This window comes from Nothobranchius furzeri, chromosome 14 (assembly GCF_043380555.1).
Source record: "Nothobranchius furzeri strain GRZ-AD chromosome 14, NfurGRZ-RIMD1, whole genome shotgun sequence".
Taxonomy (NCBI): domain Eukaryota; kingdom Metazoa; phylum Chordata; class Actinopteri; order Cyprinodontiformes; family Nothobranchiidae; genus Nothobranchius; species Nothobranchius furzeri.
In genome coordinates this window covers 2937894-2964792 of record NC_091754.1, presented here as the reverse complement: position 1 = coordinate 2964792, position 26899 = coordinate 2937894, and the positions used below count along the sequence as shown (strand labels likewise).

Here is a 26899-nt window from a genome sequence, read left to right as displayed (position 1 = left end):
CAACACCTGTAGTTAACGCAGCTCCAGCAGACTGTCAAACCCGACTCTTTGCTGCAATTACTCTTTGTTTATTAATGTATTTTCCAGCGTCGGCTGGCTCTGTGTTTCCCTCCAAGTAGCTGCAGTGAACTGGAAATATTAGTTTCGAACTAGGACCAATGAAGACGTTTAGTTATTGGTATTGTCCAAGAAATACAAAATATGGATGTAGACGAACTTGTTGAAATTAAAACTAAGCCATTGATGGAACATCTCTATCTAAGAATGAATTTAAAAAGTCATGCTTGTTGTTTTATGTGGTTACATCCGATCATTTCCTCCGAACACCGATCATTTGAAAACAACGTAATTGGGCCCGATTTCCGATCACGTGATTGGATCAGTGCATCCTAGTAACATAATAACGAGTGTCCAGAAGGTTTGACCATAAAAGTAAGATGATAATCTTTTAAACTTAGTTGACTCTTGCATCTGTCTATGCTCAATCTATCTATCCTAGCTTTAAAAAACACATTTTGTTTCATTCTAAATGAGAAAGTCCATTTTAACACATCATAAGGTATTTTTAAACCACTTTTATATTGTGTGAGTTTGAGGCTTAAGTCATTTTCTCGTAACTGGTACATGGCTTGTAACCATACATACCCTTTTAGAGTTCTATAACCTCCCAAGGAACTTTACACAACACCATGGTTTTTTGGCTTCTGCACTAAGAATCTGAATTGTTCCTTTTGTGTTGCTTTGTCCCACCAAAGGACACATTTCACAATATTTGGTATTTTGTCCCATGCATTGTGTTATTTATTGTATTGCACTCCTACAACTTCCTATCTAATTTATTGGGAACAAACTCTCGATAGTATGCACACTATTTTTATATCCCTGCTCTATTGTTTAAGTTTTGTTGAATTACTACATTATTCTAGCCTGGCAAGCCATCCTATAGATGTAAGTATATATTCTGGACACAAGCCATTGAAATCACCCAGTCGTAGGGCAGAATTTACGGTTGTCTTTCAGGCTGTCGCCACACACGACTGGACCAATCAGAGCAAGGAACAACGTGAAACAGTCGCTGCTACAGATGTCCGTCTACGGGGCAGTCTGCCATACACCGTCAAAGAAAACGTAAACACATCCTTTTTTGAAACAAATGTACCTCTATCTTCTCACATCAAAGAAAAGCCAACGCCATTTTTTCTATTTTGCAGCTCTAATGTTAACACCATTCCAACTAACAAACGTAGAGTGCTGTGATTGGCAAGGCACAAAACTATTCAGCCCAGTGTTTGACTTGCTGAGGCTACAATGAAGCGTGTCTAGTCCGACCTGCAAGTAAAACCTCTCGCTACTACGGTTGGTTTAGATTTCTAGGCCAACATTCGTGCAGATTTCGAGAGAAAAACATATTGCTGAATTTCCAAGAGCCTTTTCCTCAGGTTGAGCTTTCAAATTCAAAACAAACCCCAATCAAATTTTGTACTGGAAATGTCTCTGTGATTGGCATATTTATTTTTTTCTATCTTGTGGCATACTCTTACACAAACATACCCAACCCTTAAAACAATGTAGTACAGTTCCCCCATTTGTCTTGCGTACCTGTAAACTTAATTTAATTCCGAAATTTTATTTTAGGTCTTCTGCCCTGCCACATGTATCGCCTAACAACTTCATCCCATTCCTGAAATGGTTTATCAGATATATGTATTGGGAGATATTGAAACAAATGAGGAGAATCTTTGTTGACATGTTTGTGCAAATGCAGTTGGGTAGGAAGACCTGCTGTCAAGACGTGGTGAACACTTTAGAGTTTGTGGATGAAATCCCCAATATATATATACAGAAAATAAAAATCTTCAACAATTGTTTGACAACATTATGGATTTAGTCGCAGCCGCGGGTTTCTGCTGCTCACTATCTGCCCCCCCGCTTCAACATATGAAGCATCCTCCATTTTCTCCTTCCCTTCTTGTCACAAAATGGATGGGATGGTGACTCCATCCAGTTAATACGACAACATCTTGAAACTAATCCGTTAGAAATTTGGTTTAAATCGATAGTCTTATCCTGTACCGTGATGTAATATAAGCGATAATGTCGGAGATTTTTCTCTTGGACAACTAAGTCTTTTAAAAAAGATGATTGTAAATATATACTCACACAAAAATGGGTAGAGTGGCTTACGGTGCAATTTAGTTTGTGTGGAAAACACCTCTAAATTGTGGTTTTAAAGAACCATGAACATTGACAACTTACACACAAGATACCATTTATATTGACATGGGCAAAATGATGAAGGTATTAGACATACATTTTGATATCGGTAAATTTTAAAGTATATCAGCCACCCCTATATGAGACAATGAGGGAAAACAACAATTCAAGTAGTTTACATGTGCCATGTTTTATTTATCTGATGAATCTGGTGTGATTTGGTCCTTGTTTTTGTAACACAAACACCAAATATTTAGCTTTATTCAGTTTATGGGCTTTTTTATTAAAACAAGTTCTTAATTCCTTCTTCTTAATTTATTCTTTAATTTTTCCATTTTCATAACTTTGACTGTTTTAGTCAAGCATGTTAGAATATCTTTGTGTCATCTGTAAATTAACTAATATATCCGACACTTTACAGCTCTCATTTATGTACAATATGGATAGTTGTAGGGTTGGGTGGCAAATGACATTTTACTCTGACAGCGGTCATACTGTGGTCTTGGTGCTTGTGGACTTCACCACAGCGTTTGATATGATGGACCATGGAATTCTCTTGAGTGTTCTTGAAAATACTGTTGGTATCCAGGGAATGGCTCTGCAATGGTTTCAATATTATTTGTCTCAGGAGTTTTTGTGTTAAAATTGGTAACTCAGTGTTCTCCACACCTCCTCTGACATGTGGTGTTCCTCAGGGATCCATTCTTGAGCCACTGTTGTTCACCTTGTACCTGTTCCCCCGGGATTTGTTTTTCGATGGTTTGGGGTTCCTTTCCACCTCTATGCAGATGATGATGTAACCCAGAAGCTAGAACCTTAATGAGGTATTAACTAATTGGCTTACTAATATGATCCATCCTCAATTTAGATAAAATATAAAATATAAATTAAGGAAATTAACAATACTAATTAATAGATATCTAATTAACTAATAGATAATTTCATAATGAATTATTGGAAGGGTGAATAACTAAAATAACGAGTTTAATATTAAACATCGGTTAAAACAAGAATCTTGAACATCACTAACAGAAACAGAAGAGGAAAGCTGTATACTATTGGTCCAGGTGGGAATCTGAAATTTCATTGGCTGAGAGAAATAAGTCCCGCCTCCGCGAAATAAAACCGTGCGACACAGCTGAGCGAGAGGAGAGACAAACGGCTGTGCAGCACGCAGATACAGAAAGCAAAGACTGAGCGGTTAGAGAGAGAGAGAGAGAGAAAAAAAAACAACGGTCGAGGCCGTGAAGAACCCTGATTTGGGTGCCGCATAGATAGAGGGAGAGGCGGACTTGACTCCTTCTAATAAGAGCTAGGAACTTGGAACCAACGCGGTGAGTAAAGAAAAAAGAAGAGAAAAAGCTAACGATGCAACTTAAAAAAAAAAGGAAACTTAAATAGCTTATCAAATTAATTCCATTCTTATAGATTTGTGTGGAGACGACAGAGTGAACCAATCCTCTGTAGGAGGGAACCGTTGGAGCGCGTTGGTGAGTGAATGAGATTAAATTCAGTAAATTATTAAATTCAAAAAGCTAATTACAGCAACCGAGGTGACAGCAGTGGGCTGCTAGACGTTAGATCCCAGGAGTTAACATCTCAAACTACCAGTTAACGGTGGTAGGGCATATAGGAGTTAACGGCTCAAACCGCCAGTTAAGGGCGGTAGGGCATATGGGATTCCCAGGAGTTAACGGCTCAAACCGCCAGTTAATGGTGGTACGGCCTAGATGTACAAGGTCCTCAGGGGCGTTATAGCTAACGCCATAGAATTAGCAATGCGTCCCTTAACCAAACATTTAATAATAAAAAAAATAGATAAATAAAAATAAATAAAAGCTAACTGATTAGGGAGGAATTATTTTACAAAGGTGGACCAAAGGACCAGAATTTATATTTTGTTGAATTTTGTTATAGAACATTTTATTTATTTATTTATTTATTTATTTATTTATTGTGTTACAGATATACAAGGTGTCACAATGCTGTATAGAAACACAACTAAATGTATCCTTGTTGTCATGAATGTATTTCTTGTTGAATAGTGTAGAGTAATAGAATCTAACTGAGCCTATTGAGCTGAACAATTGTTGTCATATGTAATTATATTTCCAGAGCTACTGAGAATTATTTTAATAGACAATCAAATTGATGTTATGTTAGTTGAACTGTGAACCCAAACATGATTGGCTATGCCAATAGAGTGAAGCATTTGTTTAAGTCTGTAAGACTTTATGCTGTGATGTGACGAGAAGGGTCGATGCCAACTCGCTAACAGTCCTGTTGTTTACAGGCTGGGTTTTTTTTTTCCCTTGGGTTTGATCCCGACTCCTATGATCACTCACTTGGAACGAGAACTGGATTTCTTCCTGACGAGGGAGATGGCGAGCCTTAACCACTGAACGAACCAGGACATCTCAAGTAACTGAAGAGCAGACTGCTCTCTTCTGTGAACAATCTCAACGGTGCGGTAGAAAAAATCGCACCACCGGACTCTGACTTTCACCCCAAGCGTGGGGATTTGACTTGACGCCGGCTGACTTGTGACTCATATGATCAAATCTCATACCGAGCATTTTACTATTGTCGATTGTTTTCATCTGTTTTTGTGTGTTATCTTTATGTGTTATATTTCCCATTATTATTAAAATTTAGTATATAAACCGTTTCATGCTATACCCGTGACTCCAGTCATTCTTAAACAACCTCCAATTCTCCCCGAACCTAATTATTGGCCCATTTGTTTATTTTTTCTTTTAATTATCTTATTGTATCCTGTAATCCGGTTACATAAAACTTGGCGAGCCAGCCAGGAGAATTGTAGAGTTGTTACCTTAGCTAACCATTGACTGACATCATAAGAGTGCCTGGAGGTCACAGTGGTTTGCCATTTTGGCATTATTGGTACTTTTGAGTGTTTTAAAATGGAAGTTGTGAAAACAGAAAAGGTCAAAGTTTCAAATGCTGTTTTAATCAGTGGGTTAACTGATACAGACCTTGATAACGAAGTCTTTGGGTTTATGGAAGGATTCGGACCAGTTAACAGGCGCATTAAGTTACCAAACTGTGATCAGATTATTGTGGAGTTTCAACATGAAGCCACTGTTAAGGAATTAAAGAAACAATGTTTACCCTATGACAAACCTTGTACTAGGAACCCAGATGTTTTCTTCCATATTCAAGACCTAGCCAGCGCGTACAGTCTAGAAACTAGCACATCTGCCACTGATGCCTATCTGTCAGAGCTCAGGGACATAGCTGCGCGTAGCAATCAATCATTTAAAGACCTTCTAATGGAGGAACTGGCAAAAATTGGGGAATCTTTAGGAAGGGATACCCATGCATCTGAACCAGTCACTGAACCAGAGCCAATGCTCCATAGTGACCAAGTTACATATTCCCTGCCTTTAACACCAGAAGTTAACTATATGAACAACTCAAAGGACAATTGTCCACCTACAGAGACTGGAAAACAAAACCCTTGCATTCCACCAAATCTTTTAAACACACCTGAGGTTCAGCGAGTTATTGTGGAACACATTGTTAAAAGCAGTGAGGTTATCCCTCCGCCTACTTCACAATACAGACTAAAACCGTTCTCAGGGCGAGTTCCACACCCTTCTTTTGAAACTGACTATGATACTTGGCGTAGTAGTGTAGTGTTATGCATAAATGATCCTTCACTCACCAAGTCCCAAATTGTACGAAGAATCGTGGAGAGTCTGTCAGCCCCAGCAGCGAGCATCGTTAAAGCTCTTAGTCCAAAATCCGACCCGGAAACGTACCTTGAACATCTCGATTCAGCTTACGCAGCTGTCGAAGACGGCGACGAGCTCTTTGCTCGCTTTTTAAACACAAACCAGGACAGTGGTGAAAAACCTTCCGATTACTTTCAGAGGTTATACACCTTGTTAAACCTAGTTATTCAGAGGAATGGAATTTCCTCCAGTGACGCCGACCAGCAGCTGCTCAAGCAGTTTTGCAGAGGCTGTTGGGACAGCTCGCTGATTTCAAACCTGCAACTCGAACAAAAGAAAGACAACCCGCCTCATTTTACAGCACTTCTCCTCAAACTGCGCACTGAAGAAGACAAACAGGCTACTAAAGCAGCACGCATGAAACAACACTTAGGGGCACAACGAACTAGAGTGTATTCAAATGTGCAAACAACATGCTCTCAGAGTAAAAACACTTGTGAACTGGAAATAGATGATAACTGTGATGACTTACGCAAACAAATCGCTGAGCTCAGGAGCCAAATTGCACAGCTTAAGGTTAACAACACAGATAAAAAGGCAAAGAAAACTCAAAAAGAGTCAAAACCCCGTGTGGGGACTAAAATTCCAGATGAGCCCAAACAGATTCAGCAGATAACAGCAGTGGTGCCCAGACCAAAGCCTGGATACTGTTTTAAGTGCGGAGAAGATGGGCACATAGCTTCTAGCTGTAGCAACGAGCCAAATCCAGCACTAGTTGCAACTAAAAGACTTGCTCTTAGACAGAAGCAGCGCGAGTGGGAGATGTCAAAGCCAATTGCTCAGTCTCCTCCTTTAAACCGGTAGAAGCTCCTATCGTGGGACAGATAGGTGCTAAAGTAGAACCAAGTCCCTCTAAGGAAAGGACAGAGAGACTTTTTTGCAAGCCAGTTCATGCTCATTCAGTGCCAAAACTTCCCAAAAGATTAGTGGGTGGGCGATGCACAGCTACAGTCTCAGTTAACAGTGTTGAATGTAATTGTTTACTGGATTCAGGGTCCCAGGTAACCACCATTGCCAATTCTTTTTACCAAGAACACTTACCTGACCTCTCAATTAAACCCATCAGTAATCTGTTAGAAGTCGAGGGCGCAAACGGTCAAGCAGTTCCTTATTTAGGATACATAGAGATAAGTGTCACATTTCCAAAAGAGCTCGATCAGTCTGGACTTGAGTTACCTACCCTTGCGTTAGTGGTTCCGGATATAAGCTCAAACTCTGATACACCACTACTCATTGGCACAAACACACTCGATCCTTTGTATGAGCAATTGTCTGCCAATAACTTACCTGATTCCAAGGCACTCTCTTATGGGTACCAACACGTGCTAAAAGCCTTAGCAGTCAGAAAAAAACAAAGCAAAGATGGACGAGTTGGTGTGGTGAAGCTTCGAGGGAGAACCCAAGAAGTTCTCCCTGCAAATAAAAAACTGTTACTAGAAGGGTTTATGCAACCCAGCCAAAACAAGCATGAGCCTTATGCACTCATTGAACAACCCACCAATGGTTCTCTACCAGGGGGTATAATTGTAGACTGTTGCCTCATTTCCTTACCTTCACATGGTCCATACAAAGTACCTGTTGTACTAAGAAACGAAACTAACCATGACATCACATTACCCACTAACTGTGTGATCGCTGAGTTAGTTAAAGCCGATCGTGTTATGCCATATCCAGAACCTGACAAAAGTGATCAGAAAGTACTTGCGGCGTGTAGTTCGCAGCAACAGACTTCACCTTCAAACCCTCCTCTCAGTTTTGACTTCGGTACTTCGCCCTTGTCCGAAGAATGGAAAGGGAGGATCACCAACAAACTTAACACTTACTCCGATGTGTTTTCGCACCACGATCTTGATTTTGGTCATACACAACAGATAAGACATCACATCAACTTAAAAGACGAGACCCCATTCAAACAGAAATCTCGGCCGATCCATCCACATGATTATGAAGCCGTGAGAAAACATTTGGAAGCCCTCTTGGAAACCGGTATAATAAGAGAGTCGGAGTCTCCATTTGCCTCACCAATAGTGGAGTTCGGAAAAAGAATGGTGAGGTACGTCTATGTATAGACTATAGAAAGCTTAATCTGCAAACCATTCGCGACGCATATGCCCTGCCTAACTTGGAGGAGTCCTTTTCTGCTCTCGCTGGATCACAGTGGTTTTCTGTGATGGACCTCAAGTCAGGTTACTATCAAATAGAGATGTGTGAAAAGGATAAACCTAAAACTGCTTTTGTTTGCCCGTTTGGGTTTTATGAATTTAACCGTATGCCACAAGGAATAACAAATGCTCCAAGCACTTTCCAACGGGTTATGGAAAAGTGTATGAAGGACATTAATCTGAAGGAAGTGTTAGTTTTCCTAGACGACTTGATCGTCTTTTCCAACTCCTTGGAAGAACACGAAACCAGACTTTCTCACGTTCTTGAACGGCTTAGAGAATACGGACTCAAGCTATCACCAGATAAGTGTCGTTTTTTCCAGACATCTGTGCGTTATCTTGGACATATAGTATCTCGAGATGGCATAAAAACCGATCCAGATAAGGTGGAAGCACTCAAAACATGGCCGAAGCCTCAGACTTTGAAGGAACTCCAATCTTTCTTAGGATTTACCGGTTATTACCGACGCTTCGTTAAAGATTACTCAAATATTGTCAAGCCACTAACATCTCTCACGGCTGGTTATCCACCCAAACGGAAAAACTTTAAAACACCACCATGTAGATCAAAGTACTTGAACCCCAAAGAACCCTTTGGGAATCGTTGGAGCCAAGACTGTGAGAAGTCCTTTCAAACTATTATTGAAAAACTTACCACTTCGCCAGTTCTTGGCTACGCTGACGCAAAACTCCCATATCTAGTACACACAGATGCTAGTACGACCGGACTCGGTGCAGCGCTATACCAAGTGCAAAACGGTGTCACACAGGTAATCGCTTATGCAAGTCGCGGTTTAAGCTCTAGTGAAACTAGGTACCCTGCGCACAAGTTGGAGTTTCTAGCCTTAAAGTGGGCCATAACAGATAAGTTTCATGACTATTTGTATGGGAACACATTCACAGTCATTACTGATAATAATCCGTTAACTTACCTCTTAACAACGGCAAAACTCGATGCAACGAGCTATCGTTGGCTAGCTGCGTCGTCCACCTATAATTTTGACATCAGATACCGTGCAGGTACACAGAACGTTGACGCGGATGGCCTGTCTAGGAGGCTGCATGATAAACCTGAAGACAACTCAAAATTCACTGAGGAATGCCAACGACTAGATGAGTTCCGATCTCATCTTTTATCCTCTGTCAAAGAAGTCGAGCTTCAACTTCAAGCCGAAGCAGTGAAGGCAACATGCCAAAAGCACATGGTCTTGGATGAGACTGATTCTCCTTGTGGTTTAGTTCAGTCACTTGCCATGTCTGCAGCGGCCATTCCAGACCTATTCCAGTTGGAAGACAATAGTGACAGTTTCTTTGCTGTGCCCAAGTATAACCATGCTGACCTTGTCTCCTTGCAGAGGAAAGATCCAACCATTGGCCGAGTCATTCAGCTGCTTATGACTGACAATAAACCGCCAACTGATACTATTGCAGAACCCCCGGTGGTTCTTAACCTTTTGAGAGAGTGGAAACGGTTTGAGTTTCAAAATGATTTACTGTACCGGAGACGCCAATTAGGACCAGAGACATCATTGCAGTTAGTCTTGCCTGATTCATTACGTTCAACAGTCATGCAAAGCCTACATGATGATATGGGGCATCTTGGGGTTGAACGTACGACAGATCTCATTCGGTCCCGTTTTTACTGGCCAAGAATGGCTAGTGATATCGAAATCAAAGTTAAAACTTGCGAAAGATGTATCCGTCGGAAGGCCCTCCCTGACAAAGCTGCTCCAATGGTGAGTATTACCACCACCAGACCTATGGAGTTAGTTTGCATGGATTTTCTCTCCATAGAACCAGACAGTAAGAACACTAAAGATGTCTTAGTGATTACAGACCATTTTACAAAGTATGCAGTGTCCATCCCAACCAAAGATCAGAAAGCCACCACCGTCGCGAAGAACCTGTGGGAACATTTTTTAGTCCACTACGGGTTTCCTGAGCGTCTTCATAGTGATCAGGGACGGGATTTCGAATCACGTACAATCAAGGAACTTTGTTCTTTACTTGGTATCCGTAAAGTCAGAACGAGCCCTTATCACCCTCGTGGCAACCCCGTTGAACGGTACAATCGTACATTACTCAGCATGTTGGGAACTTTACAAGCCACCGAGAAACATCACTGGCGCGATTTTGTAAAACCACTTACTCACTCGTACAATTGTACAAAAAATGACGTGACGGGATACTCTCCCTACGAGCTAATGTTCGGTAGGCAGCCTCGGTTGCCTATAGATATTGCCTTTGGGTTACCGCATTTGAACAAGCCCTCTATAACTCATTCTCAGTATGTTAAAGAACTGAAGAGTCATCTGGAACAGAGTTATGACATTGTCATAAAAAACTCTCAAAAAACAGCGAGGAAGAACAAAGAACGGTTCGACAGAAACATTCGTGAGTCCACACTAGGTGTGGGAGATCGTGTTTTAGTCCGAAATCTTCGCTTAAGAGAAAAGCATAAATTAGCAGACAAATGGGAGCAAACAGTGTATATAGTTCTCAAACAGATGGAAAACTTGCCAGTATACACTGTAAAACCAGAGAACGGAGAAGGACCCAACAGAACACTCCACAGAGATCTTTTACTGCCTTGTGGTTTTCTCTCTTCATTAGAAAATGAAACAGAACGCGTTACGAAACCTAGCAGACCTCATACAAGACAGAGTTCAGCCTTAGAACCTGACCCAGATGAGCCACTTGACGAAGAGGTAGATGAGTTTTATTACTCTGATCTTCCACAAGTGCTAAACCGACCATCCTATCAAATAGCGGTCACCTTGCCAAATAGGGAACTCATAGCAGATTCAGGACCGGTAAATAATATTCAACAACAAAACACACTATCCTTACACACAGGGGATCGCAAGGAACCAACCTTAGCTGGTAATGAAAATGCTGAATTGTCCTTACTTGACAAAGGCATCAACACCGAAACATTCTTACCTGACAGAATGAGTGAAACTGCGACATTCTTACCTGAAAGAGTGAAAGAAGCAGCAACATACTTACCTGAAAAAACGAAAAAAAACGAAGTATACTTACCTGACGTAGAAACGGGGGATGAAACTAACACAAACCTACCTCAATTGGATGGTGTCCTAAAGTCGCAGCAACGTGATGTAAGTTTTGAACCCATCATACACGATCAGACACATACATCTGAAAAGACCAAAGTCTTAGAGAATAGCTCATCAGCTCTGTCGGAAACAGAGATCTCACTTCGTCCTGTCTCAGTTGAGAATCAAACCGAAACGGATGAGCATGATACTGTGCAACCAGAGATGTATGTCAGGAGATCTGAACGAAGTAGTCAGCCTCCTCAAAGACTAACTTACTCTCAATTGGGCAATCCACTAGTGACCGTAGTTAGGTCCCTTTTCCAAGGACTTAATAAAGCTTTTATTGACTCTCTTACTCAAGAAGTTGTGTACCCCGTAGAAACAATGCACAGGGACGTGCATGATATTTAATGGGGGAGGATGTAACCCAGAAGCTAGAACCTTAATGAGGTATTAACTAATTGGCTTACTAATATGATCCATCCTCAATTTAGATAAAATATAAAATATAAATTAAGGAAATTAACAATACTAATTAATAGATATCTAATTAACTAATAGATAATTTCATAATGAATTATTGGAAGGGTGAATAACTAAAATAACGAGTTTAATATTAAACATCGGTTAAAACAAGAATCTTGAACATCACTAACAGAAACAGAAGAGGAAAGCTGTATACTATTGGTCCAGGTGGGAATCTGAAATTTCATTGGCTGAGAGAAATAAGTCCCGCCTCCGCGAAATAAAACCGTGCGACGCAGCTGAGCGAGAGGAGAGACAAACGGCTGTGCAGCACGCAGATACAGAAAGCAAAGACTGAGCGGTTAGAGAGAGAGAGAGAGAGAAAAAAAAACAACGGTCGAGGCCGTGAAGAACCCTGATTTGGGTGCCGCATAGATAGAGGGAGAGGCGGACTTGACTCCTTCTAATAAGAGCTAGGAACTTGGAACCAACGCGGTGAGTAAAGAAAAAAGAAGAGAAAAAGCTAACGATGCAACTTAAAAAAAAAAAGGAAACTTAAATAGCTTATCAAATTAATTCCATTCTTATAGATTTGTGTGGAGACGACAGAGTGAACCAATCCTCTGTAGGAGGGAACCGTTGGAGCGCGTTGGTGAGTGAATGAGATTAAATTCAGTAAATTATTAAATTCAAAAAGCTAATTACAGCAACCGAGGTGACAGCAGTGGGCTGCTAGACGTTAGATCCCAGGAGTTAACATCTCAAACTACCAGTTAACGGTGGTAGGGCATATAGGAGTTAACGGCTCAAACCGCCAGTTAAGGGCGGTAGGGCATATGGGATTCCCAGGAGTTAACGGCTCAAACCGCCAGTTAATGGTGGTACGGCCTAGATGTACAAGGTCCTCAGGGGCGTTATAGCTAACGCCATAGAATTAGCAATGCGTCCCTTAACCAAACATTTAATAATAAAAAAAATAGATAAATAAAAATAAATAAAAGCTAACTGATTAGGGAGGAATTATTTTACAAAGGTGGACCAAAGGACCAGAATTTATATTTTGTTGAATTTTATTTATTTATTTATTTATTTATTTATTTATTTATTTATTTATTTATTTATTTATTGTGTTACAGATATACAAGGTGTCACAATGCTGTATAGAAACACAACTAAATGTATCCTTGTTGTCATGAATGTATTTCTTGTTGAATAGTGTAGAGTAATAGAATCTAACTGAGCCTATTGAGCTGAACAATTGTTGTCATATGTAATTATATTTCCAGAGCTACTGAGAATTATTTTAATAGACAATCAAATTGATGTTATGTTAGTTGAACTGTGAACCCAAACATGATTGGCTATGCCAATAGAGTGAAGCATTTGTTTAAGTCTGTAAGACTTTATGCTGTGATGTGACGAGAAGGGTCGATGCCAACTTGCTAACAGTCCTGTTGTTTACAGGCTGGGTTTTTTTTTTCCTTGGGTTTGATCCCGACTCCTATGATCACTCACTTGGAACGAGAACTGGATTTCTTCCTGACGAGGGAGATGGCGAGCCTTAACCACTGAACGAACCAGGACATCTCAAGTAACTGAAGAGCAGACTGCTCTCTTCTGTGAACAATCTCAACGGTGCGGTAGGAAAAAATCGCACCACCGGACTCTGACTTTCACCCCAAGCGTGGGGATTTGACTTGACGCCGGCTGACTTGTGACTCATATGATCAAATCTCATACCGAGCATTTTACTATTGTCGATTGTTTTCATCTGTTTTTGTGTGTTATCTTTATGTGTTATATTTCCCATTATTATTAAAATTTAGTATATAAACCGTTTCATGCTATACCCGTGACTCCAGTCATTCTTAAACAACCTCCAATTCTCCCCGAACCTAATTATTGGCCCATTTGTTTATTTTTTCTTTTAATTATCTTATTGTATCCTGTAATCCGGTTACAATAACCAAATCTATGTGTCCCTTAGCCATGAAAAAACATTTCTGTGCAGCAAAATTATTGAATTGTATAGCTGCGGCTAAATTATGGATGTGTGCAAACTTTCTGTATTTCAATGAAAGCAAAACCAAGGTTTTACAAATTGCCCTAGACATGCAGGTGGTACTGACTGTTTGGATTTGGGATCATTAACCCAGTTTCATAAGCTCACTGTTTGTAATCTTGGTGTGAAAATGTTGAATAGGCATTCTGTTTTGATAAACACATATGCTCAGTGTGAGTGCTAGCTTTTTTCACCTGAGACCGCAAGCAATGATAAAAACATTCTTATTGCAACATAATTTTCTGATTTTTATCCGTGTCTTTGTGATGACCAGACTAGACTACTGTAATACTCTGTACGTGGGCATCAGCCAGTTTTTGATTTCACATCTGCAGATGGTCCCGAATGCTGCAGCACGTACCTGCAAGTGTGACCATATCTCTCCAGTCCTATCAGCCCATCATTGGCTCCCAGTGAGGTATCAAAAATAGTTTAAAATTCTGTTATTTGTTTTTAAATGCCAAAATGGCTTTGCCTCACATTACCTGTCGGAATTGCTGACTTTGCATGTGCCTGTGCGATCTCTTCGTTCAGCTGGACGTGGGCTACTGGTTCCCCAGATGAAACGCAAAAGCAGAGGCGACAGAGCTTTTTCGGTGATTGGTCCCAGGTTGTGGAACAAGCTGCCCACAGATGTAAAACAGGCTGACTCTTATTGTGTTGAAATCTTGCCTGAAAACTCACCTTTTTTCTCTGGCCTTGATAGAAGCAGTGGGCTTTTATTGTGACTTTTATAATGTTGTTGCCGCTGTATTAGTTCTTTCTTTTATACATGTTTTTATTGTGCAGTACTTTGGTACATGTTGTTGTTTATTAGTGCTTTATAAATACATTGGACTTGGATTTGGATTAGTTCGGGGCCTAGCACTGTACTCTGAGGGATTCCAGATTTTATTACTTCCTGTCCTAGTTACTTTAATCCAAACTGTACAAATAGGTTTATGTTTTTAAGATAACAACTTAGCCAGTTGAATCCGCGTGTTTCGAGCTTTATCCGTTCTTTTATAATCCATTGTTGAATTGTGATCGGCAGAAGCTTTTCTGGTTCACGCCTCATTTTGTTTACAGCAGCGGCCCAAAACGATCTCCTAACACATGGATTATCTGCTTCCTGGTCACGTGACGTGTGACGTACGCGGATGAAGATCGGCTTTAGAGCTGAGATGTTTGTTCTCACGGTGCGGGGGCTCGTTCAAACGCCCACATAGTAACAAATAAAATGCAAATGACGACTTTAGTTGTTATTGGCAGTGAATGAGTTAAAATTGGCCATATTTCTAGAAAGAGGAGCTGCTCCATCCAAAGAGAGATGGATGCCATCTGTTCGCATCAGACCAGTTTTTCCCCAAAAAGTTTTCCAATTATCAATGTAGCCCACGTTGTTTTCAGGACACCACCTAGACAGCCAGCGGTTGAAGGACAGCATGCGGCTAAACATGTCGTCACTGGTCCGATCAGGCAGGGGGCCAGAGAAAATTACGGAGTCCGACTTTGTTTTGGCAAACTTACACACCGAAGCAACATTAATGTTAGTGACCTCCGATTGGCGTAACCGGGTGTCGTTACCGCCAGCGTGAATAACAATCTTACTGTATTTACGCTTATCCTTAGCCAGCAGTTTCAGATAAGATTTAATGTCGCCCGCTCTGGCCCCAGGTAAACATTTAACTATGGTTGCTGGAGCCTCTAATGCCACGTTTCTGACTATGGAGCTGCCAATGATCAGAGTCTGCTTATCAGTGGGTGCGTCACTGAGCGGGGAAAATCTATTAGAAACGTGGACGGGTTGGTGGTGTCCACTGTGAACAAAGTCTGAGACGAGATGAAGAAAAATGACCTGAGGAAGAAAATCCAAGTTCAAACTGACTGATTAACTTGTGTTTAAGCAGGATTAGTAGCAGTATGTTTACTTTGGAAAGATCTGCAAATGTTCGTTCAGGCAAACATTCATTCTGGGAGTGTTCTGCCCTTTTTGTGGTGAAGCTGAAAGCCAGACAGTCCATCGTGTGGGAGGCAAGAGTTTGCATTCCCGCAGAGATTTCTGTGCTGTGATCAAAACCGTTTCTCCTGCAAGGGTGAGTCGGGTCTGAACGTGTCTAAATGTCCCATCGTGAAAACACAAGTCCAGTTATTTTATTCTTCTGAAGATTTCAGTTTTCACCCCCTGCAGGATCTCCTCCTCACCCTTTGATCTTGATTTAATCACAAACACATACTTAATCTTTCTTTTCCCAGGACCAGTTTTCATCTCTTCAGCGTTGGCTGCATTTGATTCATGTGAACAAGTTCTTTCAACACTCAGATCTCTAATTTTTTATTTCACATTGTAGAAACTCCACCGAAACAAGCAGATAAAAGAAGAAACATGCTGCCTCTGCCCTGTAGAGATTTGGTTAGTTCAGCTAAACTGTCTGAGACATAAATATTTAAACCCAAGGGATCAAAACTCTGATTAAATAAATTTAGTTCACACAAGCAAAAAGCACAAGAGGTTGTTTTAAACTGGAATTAGAAGTAAAACGTCTCCAGTCGAGGTTAGCATCTGTGGTTGTATCATTTTAACGGTGTGAAAATGCAATGCATGATGGGAGTTCCTGCAGCAGATCCAACCTATACGGGGTCAGAGATTCATCAATGAATATTTGGTGTAAATCCGTTAAAGGCAGTGAGTGACTCTGGTCCTCAGGGGGTATTAGCACCAGGTCACTGACTTGTCTAGTTGAGGATTTTCCAGAAGATGACAAGTCCCAAAAGTTTGTGCGAATGCCTACCTTACCCTACGCTTTCTGGTTGTCTGGCTGCACTCGAATCCCCCAGAGGCTCTGGTCAGTCTGGAAAAAAATAAAATAAAATAAAATAAATGGTGCGTGCTCCTACCTCCATGTTACCACAAAGGTGTGTTTTACTTTGTTTCTGGAGCTCCAGTGTTAACTTCTATTATTATATTTTCCTGCAGCTTTTGTCCAGAGCAGAACCTGAAACGGAGATCGGCTTCAGCTCTGTTCCTCTACAGCAGAAAGCAATAAAACACAGAGGTGCATGCGGGTCGCTTTCAATAAAACCACAGAATTGTATTCTCCGTCTGTTGGAATTTACTTCCATGAACGCTTTTTTCCTTTTATGGATTTCACATCAGAATAAACATCAACTCATCATTAAGAGTCGAGCCTCAACCCTGATGGAGCTTCCTGTGATTGCAGCTTCCTGCAGCCCTAAAAACGAATCCGTCTTTTGGACACAGTTGTTAAAAAAGGTGATGTCCCACACATCTCCTCCATAAAGCATTAAAACTTTAAACGCTGTGGCCAGCATATTGTCTTTATTAGATAAATTCTTTAAAGCACGTTTACTGGATGTCTAGAAAGGGGCAAACAGGCCCTCAGAAATGTTTGTGGCTGCAGGTGGAGGAGGACTGAACAGTGTTCTGAGGTTATCTTTGGGGTGCAGAGCTCATCACTGTCAAAAGCAGGTTGGACAGAAGTGATGCTGGATGAGAAGGAGGATAGAAGTGATTGATACAGTCCTCGAGATCAGCTGGATTTGTGCCACTTTCTTTCAGCAGCTCTGAGGTCCGTGCTCAGCTTTTGAGGGATTTCAGTCAGGTAGGTTAGAGCGAGTGCACACGGAGGCTCTCACGAGGTCTCCTCTCACAATCTCGGCTTCGTTTACCTGTAATGAGAGAAATGAGCAGAGGTGGACTCGGTGAAGTGGGTGGAAAACATGTTGCAGAAGGTAGTTCTGGTGTAAAAACCCAAAAAGGTACGATGTTGGGCTCCGATTCTTAGAATCGGACTCATTTTAGGTCAAAGAATTGCATCAAATACAGAAAACCATCCGTTATGGTCAGGTGTCTGCAACATGGGGTCCTCTGAAGTGGCTCCTAGACCAAGAACTGGCTAAAAGCAGCTTGTTTCCACTCATTACGCAGTGATCCGTTAAACTCTTCAGCTTTTACGTTCTTTGTTTTCGGGTCATTTTTCCGACAAACTTGATTTCACTCAAAATCTCACAAGAAAATAACATTTTACTTAGTTGGGACAATCTGTTTTAAATGCAGGAGGCGGTCCTTAACCATACTTGAACAATGAAGCTAACTCTGGCAGTTTTAGTTGCTGTTTTAAGCTTTAACCACTAAGACTGGTGTCACAAATTCACATCAAGCCTCCCCGGTCCTTAAAGCCTCCAAATGGAGCATCAGGATTAGCACCTTCACCAGAACCCTGCTTTAAGGTTGGTTTATGCTTGACGCGTCCGCGAGGTCCGCACGGCTCCGCGCGGAAAAGTTGCGTCATTTTAACAACCACGCCCCTCCACCGCGCCTCCGCACGGCCCAGAATTTCCGCAACGCGCACCTCAGAAAATTTCTAACCACGCGGACGGTCGGACGCGGAAAAACATGGCGGACCGGCAAGAACTAGTATGGCAAAGGTTGGTAAATACAGACATTTGTATGATTCAGCTCTCAGAGATCACCGTGATCAACATGTTGTTAATAATTCTTGGAGAGAAATAGCTCGCACTGTCGGAAAAGACGAGAACGCTGTTAAAAATGCTGGAATGCCATGTTGTAAACAGTAACTTCTACTTCTACTATGGTGTAGTGTTGGATGCATGCCGTAGAGCTCCATGCTGCCCCCTACAGTTTGGGAGAATATTGGCTCACCGCAGGGACGAGCCACATGAACCATAAACGCTGGAAGTTGTGAAGCGCGTTCCATCCGCGAGCCGCATCACCAAGCGGAAAGTAAATGTGTCAAGCATAAACCAAGCTTTATACAGTCCTATACATGTCTACTGCCCCCTGGTGGACGATCTATAGGTGGGAAGGGCCAATTTTATTTCATATTGTTTAACAAATGTGAGATGAAATAAATCATGAGTTAACTTCAGACAACAGTCATTAGATAAAACAAATTTTATTTCATATTTCAGGCTACACATATTTAAGGTGGTCTCTGGTTATTTATACTTTTATCCGGGCTAAAAATGCAATTTATTTTCTACCTTTTTCACATAGTACTTAACAGGAAAGCTCATGAATGACAAAATAAACGGAATGATCATGTTTTAAGCAGATCTTTGGATATTTGCAGAGTTTGACACACGTCTCTGAGTTAGTTACACCCATTTGTTTGGGTAAACCTTCTCTTGCTAAAATCTTTCCCTCCTTTTCCCACCAGTGAGTCAGTGTGCATCAGCGCAGGGTTGTGGGTCAAACTACAAATACCTCATCGAGGAGATCTGCTTGGCCAAGTTCCGGTTCGACATGCAGGAGCTGGACCAGAGTCAGTGGTGCAGCTGGGAGGACACAGTGGAGTAAGTAATCACACACACACACACACACACACACGCACACACACGCACGCGCGCACACACACACACACACACACACACACACACACACACACACGCACGCACACTCGCACACACACGCACACACACACAATAACTGAAGGAGAAACTCAGTCAGAGCAAGAACCTCCCGCCTTTGGCATAAACAAAGCGCTGTTGTGCAAACACAAATATTATCCTAACCCTGACTGTAACGGATGCCTGCAGCCTTTCAGACGACTATTAGAGAATCATTAAGTAGAAATTAACAAACAGTTTCTACCTGCAGAACTGAAAGTATCACAATAAAAGCATCCTCCTCTATTGTGTGCCTGTGATTGCACGTCGGTTTGTTTTACCGCCGGGCGTGGGTGACTCTCCTCCGCAGCCTCGGAGAGAGAGAGCCCAATTAGGCGGTTCGCCCAAAAATGTGACCTTTGACTGAGATGTTCTGGTCCAAGGAGCAGCATTGTTCTCGTTCACGTGAAAATTTCCAACTGTTGCTGCAGTGAAACGTTCCTCTGAGGCTCTGGGTCTGAACGTAAATAAAAGGCTGCAAGATTCACGTTGGTTCATGATGTCAGCCCCGCTGGCGAGCCGGTGCATGTCACCAGGATCAGGAAATGAAACTTTTACCTACTGGGCAGCAAGTAGCTCAGGAGGTAGAGCGGGTTATCCAGTAATCAGAAGGTTGCAAGTTCAGTCCCGACTCCAGCGAATGCTGCCGTTGTGTCCTTGGGCAAGACACTTAACCTGCCTTGCCTGCTGGTGGTGGTCGGAGGGACCGGTGCCGCCAGCATTCGGCAGCCTCGCCTCTGTCAGTGCTCCCCAGGGCAGCTGTGGCTACGTTGTAGCTCATCCCCACTAGCGTGTGTTGTGAAGCGCCTTGGGGGGTTGTAGAACCCTAAGAAGGCGCTACACAAACACAGGTCATTTACTGATGTTGTTCGTGGTTCTGAAGAGCTGTTGTCCAAATCTGTCTGTCCCCTGATTACTATAACTATAAAATAATAAAGTACATACAATACACGGGTTTTTAAACTGTGCCCTTTGAAAGCTGAACAACATTTCTTTATGAAAACTGTCACTGCAACTTCTTCTATCTCCAGTTTTAGTGCAGAATGAAAAAACTGCAGGAGACGGAACTAAACGAAGTTTTAAATGGTAAATGGCCTGTATTTGGCGACGCTGCCGAGCACAGGCGCCACCGGTCCCTCCGACCACCACCAGCAGGCAAGGCGGGTTAAGTGTCTTGCCCAAGGACACAACAACAGCGACAGACTGAGCGGGGCTCGAACCTGCAACCTTCTGATTACGGAGCGAGCGCTTAGCTCCTGTGCCACCGCCGCCCAGTAAAAATGTCAAATAGTTCAGCTGAGTGAAGAAAGGTCAGGGCCGTTTGCTACCCTTGGAAGTCGTGCTGCGTTCTGGCCCAAATGCACCCAGAGATGTGTCATTGACATCAGGTGACATTTGGAGTCTGAGAGTCTCTTGAGCGTCGGACCAGTCGCGTGGTGCTTACTGGCTTCTCGGTGTGTCCTGGCTGTCAGAAGGCAAGCAGCTCCCACAGCCAGGCTGTCAGTCTTCTACGGTCGCCTCGGTCGGTTTTATTCTGCTCCAACCTGTCACCACCAGCGCTGTCTCACTGTCACTCATCAGTCTTATAGTTCGTTTCACTTCCAACTTCATGCTTTTGTTTTAGACAAATAAGGATTTGACATTTTAATATTTTAAACACACTTCTGTTAAAATTTTCTGTTTTTTCTGGACCTTTTTCAAAGAAACAAATACTTTCCATCCTTCTCAAGCTTTGTTTCATAGCAGTTAGATGACAGACGGGGGTTTCAGAATGGAGCTTTGTCATGTCCTTGTGTTCAGATCCCTTATTCTGTGTGTTAAGCCACCCTTTCATGCATGAAGTTGTGTGAGAATGTTTAGGAAGAGTTGAAAAGTGACAGTGTGCTGAAATTATGCACATAACCTTGTTTGTAAATGTTTGGTGTGATGCCGTGTGGATGAGCGGGGGACGAAGAGACCTCAAACTATGGATCTATCTGGCATTCATTCAGTCTAGACCAGGGGTCGGCAACCTGTCCCCATCAAAGAGCCATTATTACCCGTTTCCCACAGTAAAGAGAGCACTGGGAGCCGCAGCAGCCGCAGCATTGTGGGCGGGGCCTACCCTCAGACAGCAGAGAGCTGCTTTAACCAATCACAACAGGTGACAGCAGCCAATACCAGTCGCTCATGTACCTCAAAGTTATCTTTCAACAGAAGATAATTAATAAAACAGTTTGTATAAAACTGACCCAAAAGTTGTAGCCCGTCTGTGCTACAATATTTCCATTTTTTTCACCCTGCTGGTGGTTTTAATGGTTGAGCAGGTGACGCTTTTTCAGGAGTCACACATAACTGTTCAGAATACAAGTCCAGGCTCTGTCTCGTTGGACGGTTGTAATTCAACTTTGTACTGAACTAAACTTTGCATTAAACATTGTTGAAAAGGTAATTAGTTGTTTTTCCTCGTTTACACTGGCGGAGGTAACGGCGCAGTGTGGTGGCTCTGGTGTTCATCAGGTTTAATGTTTCTGTCTGCAACAATCTTCACTAGAAGGTAAAACGGTTAAATGACGGGGTTCGCACGACCCGATGTTTTCCGTATTTATTTTGACGGAGACATCTCAAGCCTGCAGATGTGCTGACATTTCAACGCACATGGTGGAGGTAGCTACATCAGTCAGGAAAAGATTCCCATCAGAACATCTGAGGTGGACACTGAGCTCAGCGCAGCTCGCTGTCGGCGTGGGCGTAAGGTGGACAGCGAGCTGAAGATAGATCGGGGGCTTGGAGCGCGTCGCAGAACCAGAACCATGCAGGAAGATTCTGTGTGTTCTAAACCCGGTCTCTCAGAGACTTGTCACTTAAGAAATGTTCCCTAATTATGAATCTTCAGCTGAATAGTGCCTGTTCCTGTCTCCAACACTGCGACGCATCCCTGAGCCTGTCTGAGGAACAGTCCAGAATCTCATATCCAGCTCAGAAAGCTCCTATAGACATTTGAATCCGCACAAGCAGGTGACCTGTTCACGTTTACGCAGACAATCTTTAAATTTAGAATTGGCTACAGATGAAAACATGAATAAAATACATTGTAATTAAATATTCATTAATTAGTTTACAAGCAGAGAGCCGCATCAGATGGATGAAAGAGCCGCATGCGGCTCCGGAGCCGCGGGTTGCTGACCCCTGGTCTAGACATTCCCAGTACATCGTGGAACGTGAGTGGTGCTCCAACATTCTTTATTTTTGTCCAGCAACATTTATAGTAGCCCAGGCTACCATTAGTAGTAGCTCAGCCTAGCGTTGGCATCAGTCAAGGCTAGTATAAGCTTTAGCTCAGACTTGTTGAAGGCGGTAGCTCGGACTGGGGTCGGCAGTAGTTTAAGGATAGTGTTAGCTTTAGCGCAAACTTAGCGAAGGCGGTAGCTCGAACTGGGGCAGCAGTAGTTAAGGCTAGTGTTAGCTTGAGCTCAGACATAGCGAAGGCGGTAGCTTGGTCCTGGGAGATCAGAGTTCAAATCCCAGAGGAGTCATACCAAAGATTTTAAAAATGGGACCCAATGTCTCCCTGCTTGACACTCAGCTTTAAGGAGTTGGATTGGGGAGTTAACCCCAAACAGTTCCTGAGCTTGGCCTTGTCTGCAGCTCACCGTTCCTCAAGGGGCAACAATCTTCACTGTGTGTGTGTGTGTGTGTGTGTGTGTGTGTGTGTGTGTGTGTGTGTGTGTGTGTGTGTGTGTGTGTGTGTGTTAGCATTACCGTGGCCAACGTTTAAAGGTGATCTTAAAGAGCAAGTAACGTCTAAATTAACTTTTTTTTGCTGATGAACTGTATAAATGAGTGTCTAATAGTGTTTTAAATGTGTGCATTCTTTATTTTAGCATTTTGGTGCATTTTCTTTAAAAATTAAAAATTCTGTCTAAAAACCACAGTAATGCGCCACCTTCAGCTGAAAACATAGAATTTGAGTCATTTTGAATAAATTTTAGCCAATGGCTAAAGAGTAAAGTACTACGTAAACCAGTAGAGTACTACGTAGCAGCTCCGTGCCAAAGTTATAAAAGCAACGAGCGTCTCGGCCACGCCCTGTGGCGAGTGGGAGTTGGATTTGCAAGCGAGTGTAGGAGGTCAGCGGTAGTTCAGCATTAGCATATAGCATTAGCATATCCTAGTCTTTAGCATAGCTTTTAGTGTTATAAATACTTATTTAGTGTTAGCTTGGCTGTTGTATATTGTAGTTTAGTTAGTGTTTGGCTGTTAGTGTAATTGGGAAAGTATTTCGGGTTTAGTGTTCCATATCGTCTTAGTATTGGTGAGTAGGTGTAGTGTAGTATGCTTGTGGTGACTCTGGGCATTTTACCCGCGATTCTGCACGCCTCCGTTTGAAGAGGGAGGCTGCCCACCGTGGCTCTTCCGCGATTTAGATGCAGCCCACCGACTCTGCTCCCCCACCACGGCGGGCTCCAGTCTGAGGTGAGTAAGCTAAATAAACGTTTTAACATCTTCTAAAGACAATTCCCTACCTAAATGCAAAGTCTGAGAGACGTGGTTCACTTCCTTTAGCTAGTCAGTCGGTAATTCTGCAACAGTGTCTCTAACTAACGCTGCACTAGTTGGCAACATTACAGCGTGAAATCCAGCTTGTGACCCGGTTCTGTGAGGAATTCTGTTCAGGAGGTCGCATTTCAGGCTCTCCACATCATATGTGACTGACTTTTACGTTATAACAACGATCACACACTAGGAATGTTATAAAGCGCCTATATAGGAGATTCTTTTGTATATTATCTGACTTTATAAACTCCCAACAACAATGTGCTTCTATTTTTTTTTCAGGCTAAATCTACCCAAGACACTGGCTGTCAGACTGATTTAGCTGCAAGGATGCACTTGTCCAGGCAGACGTGAAGCCTTACCTGTAGCAAAGGTGAATTATTTTTAATAATATTCTATGTAAACATTTTATTATTACCTTCTAGTTTTAATTTGTTTTACAGATTATTGTTACACGTGATTTTATGCTCTTTTAAACATTTATAAATGTGCTGCTTCTTTGTTTTTACATAGCCAGCCAGAATGGAGTTCACAGCCGCAGTGTGTCTGGTGACCCACGGGGACCATGATGAAAATTCATCTTCCAGAAGGTCCCAGAGCATCCAGACCCCCTGAAAAGACCAAGGTGTGAGGTGTCTGCTGTTGATTCCAGCTTCCACCTCAGTGACAGTGCAAGCTCAGTGAACTGTTCAAGGTAAAAAAAAAAATTAAAACATTTCAGAATTTTTAAGATATTAACAATTAAATAAGTATGTGATTACATCATGACATCATGACGGAGGCTACTGATTCTGCCCCTGTGACACTTGGTGGTGACGTGTGAGCTGATTCACCTTTTACATAAATATTTTGTTTTTGCTATCAAAAGTAAATTAACTAATAACCTGCATTATTGCAGGACACTCAGCAAAATATGGACTCTACACCATGAGGCAGGCACACATTAATATTCTATAAGAGCACATAAGGTGAGCAACACCACATATTGTACACTGTCCTGAATTTGTTTTCTTTCTGCATCTCATTAGCCTGGCTGATCACCTGATAACTCCTGTCATCTGGTTATGACAGCATGAGGATGTCCTCACACACCTGTAACCTACCAGCTCATCTGGCAGAATAGAGAGAGAAGAGACAACACCACATCTCCTGTTCCTGGAAAGCCTTCAGCCATCCTTCGATGACTGAGAACCTCCATCAGCTCTGTCTCCTGTCTGCCTACAATTATTATAATAAATATTGTGTTTGACAAGTTTTTTGTGCTGCCAAATATCTCATTTAGATTCCAGTTTTGATATTTTAATGGATATTTATAAATTACATTGAATATCACATTTTTGTTGCATGTTTAACTAGCTCTATTGTGATTAATTAAACTAGCACCTCACTGTTAAAAGCTCGTTCTAATTTCAAGCATGTTTAAGTATTTATGGACATGAACAAAAACAGGAAATATATATATTGAGATTTATTTAATTAATATAACAAATAAGGGGGAAAGAGTCATCGAAAGGCACATTCTTCTGGAAGTTCCTGATCCTGACGACACCAGCAGAGACCAGCTGCAGACACCAGAGGACCTAGAACCGAGAGAGCAGCTGTTATTAGTAAATAAATAAAGAAATCAGGGCAGTTTTAGTGGGCTGAACACATTACAGAATGATTTTCTCATGGGGTATTTTCATAACTTTATATGCAGCAGACTGTAACTTGAGCCCAGGGCTACCGGAGAGCTATCCAGCATGTTTCAGTGGATTTTCCTGCTTTAACAGGTTAGATTAGCTGTTAAGCAGCTCAGCTATTTGTTGCTGATTAAAACCAGGTGTGCTGAAGCAGATAAACCTCTAAAACATGCTGAATACTAGCTTTTTAGGGCCGTGGAGACAAACCCTGCAGCTAATCCAATGCTATGGCTAACGGCTACTTACCTTTCAGAGGTGATTCTGTTGGGTCGGTTCTGGGAGTTTCAGGCAACTCACAAGCTCAAAACAATAAGACTCAGGTCCGCTTGTCTCCTCCAAATAGACTTGGTCCCTTTCTTCTCGAGTGTCTGTGTAAGGAGGGGGAGAAACATCCTCCACTTCTATCAACTGCTCAGAGTGAAGGGAGCTAGCTTCGTCTAGTTAGCCATCGTCTTCGTCACTGCCGTGGCTCCGCCCTCTCGGTCCTCCAGGCAACGCCTACTAATGTTGCATTTTTTAAAATTGATACGTGGGTGGAGAAGGACTCCGAGGCTCAATTGACCCGCTCTTTAAGCAGCTTTTCTCAGAATGAATCGTTTCTCTCTATCAGCGTTGTAACTACTCATTTACATTGGAAACAGGTCTGAGATGGCGGAGGTTGTTGGTATAATGGACACCCAAAGCTGTCCATATTCACTCTAAAGGTAAATGTGGTGGCTCTCCTGCCCTTTTAACCGTTTTACATTTGTTCACTGTGATTTATTCACTCCTGAGACATAAGAAGTCTTTTATCCTCGAGTCCCCACAACCAGCTGCGGTATTATCCCTTCTATACGTTCTCCTGCCAATATATCCCCATCAAAGCCCAGCATGTAATGAGAAAATAGCAGAGTAGTGCTCCACAGAGGTCACAGCACCATTACTCACTGCTCAATAAAAGGGAGCCTCGCTGTCATTCAAAGTGTAAATTAGACGTTTTGAGACTGATGGAGGAAACAGGACAGCGGTGCGATCAATAGATGTTTGACTCGGGGACAAATCCAGCCTCTAAGCTGCTGTAAAGCTCATCAGCAGAAACATCAGAGCTTCTATGAGACAGAGAATAAATATTTTAGCTCTCACAATCTACATTTACAAAAACATCATACTTCTGTTTAGATGGAACTAAAACAGATCTGCATCCGGCAGCTCTGGAGGCACAAGAGGCTCTTCAGCCCTTCACAAGTGGCTCCTTGTAGCTTTGACCCAGATGAAATGAGTTATGTTTATATGTCATATGAAAAACAAAGCTTTTGTACTTTTTCTTTTTATTGCTGAAAGTGCATTACATCATTTTAGTACTAGATGTAGCTAAAAAAGCTAAAATTTTAACCTAAAATGTGTTTAAAATTACCTTTTCTTTGCTCGATCATAACTTTATTTATGCATCTTTCTGAAGTGGAGCACAGTTTCGTTTTAAATCAACCGGACAAACTAACTTTCTGATAGTTTTGCACCTTGTTGGGTTTCATTACATTTTAAAGGGGACATGTTGCGCAAAACTTACCTTTTT

The 26899-nt window shown here is 42.0% G+C and overlaps 1 protein-coding gene across 1 annotated transcript in view; it reads left to right on the top strand.

Annotated features, from left to right (window-relative positions):
* Positions 1-26899, top strand: part of ramp1 (receptor activity modifying protein 1) — a 114010-nt gene that overhangs the window by 55871 nt on the left and 31240 nt on the right. The window contains exon 2 of the mRNA XM_015965526.3: positions 18901-19036. Coding sequence (XP_015821012.1) covers positions 18901-19036 — 136 coding nt within the window. The remainder of the gene's footprint in view (positions 1-18900; positions 19037-26899) is intronic.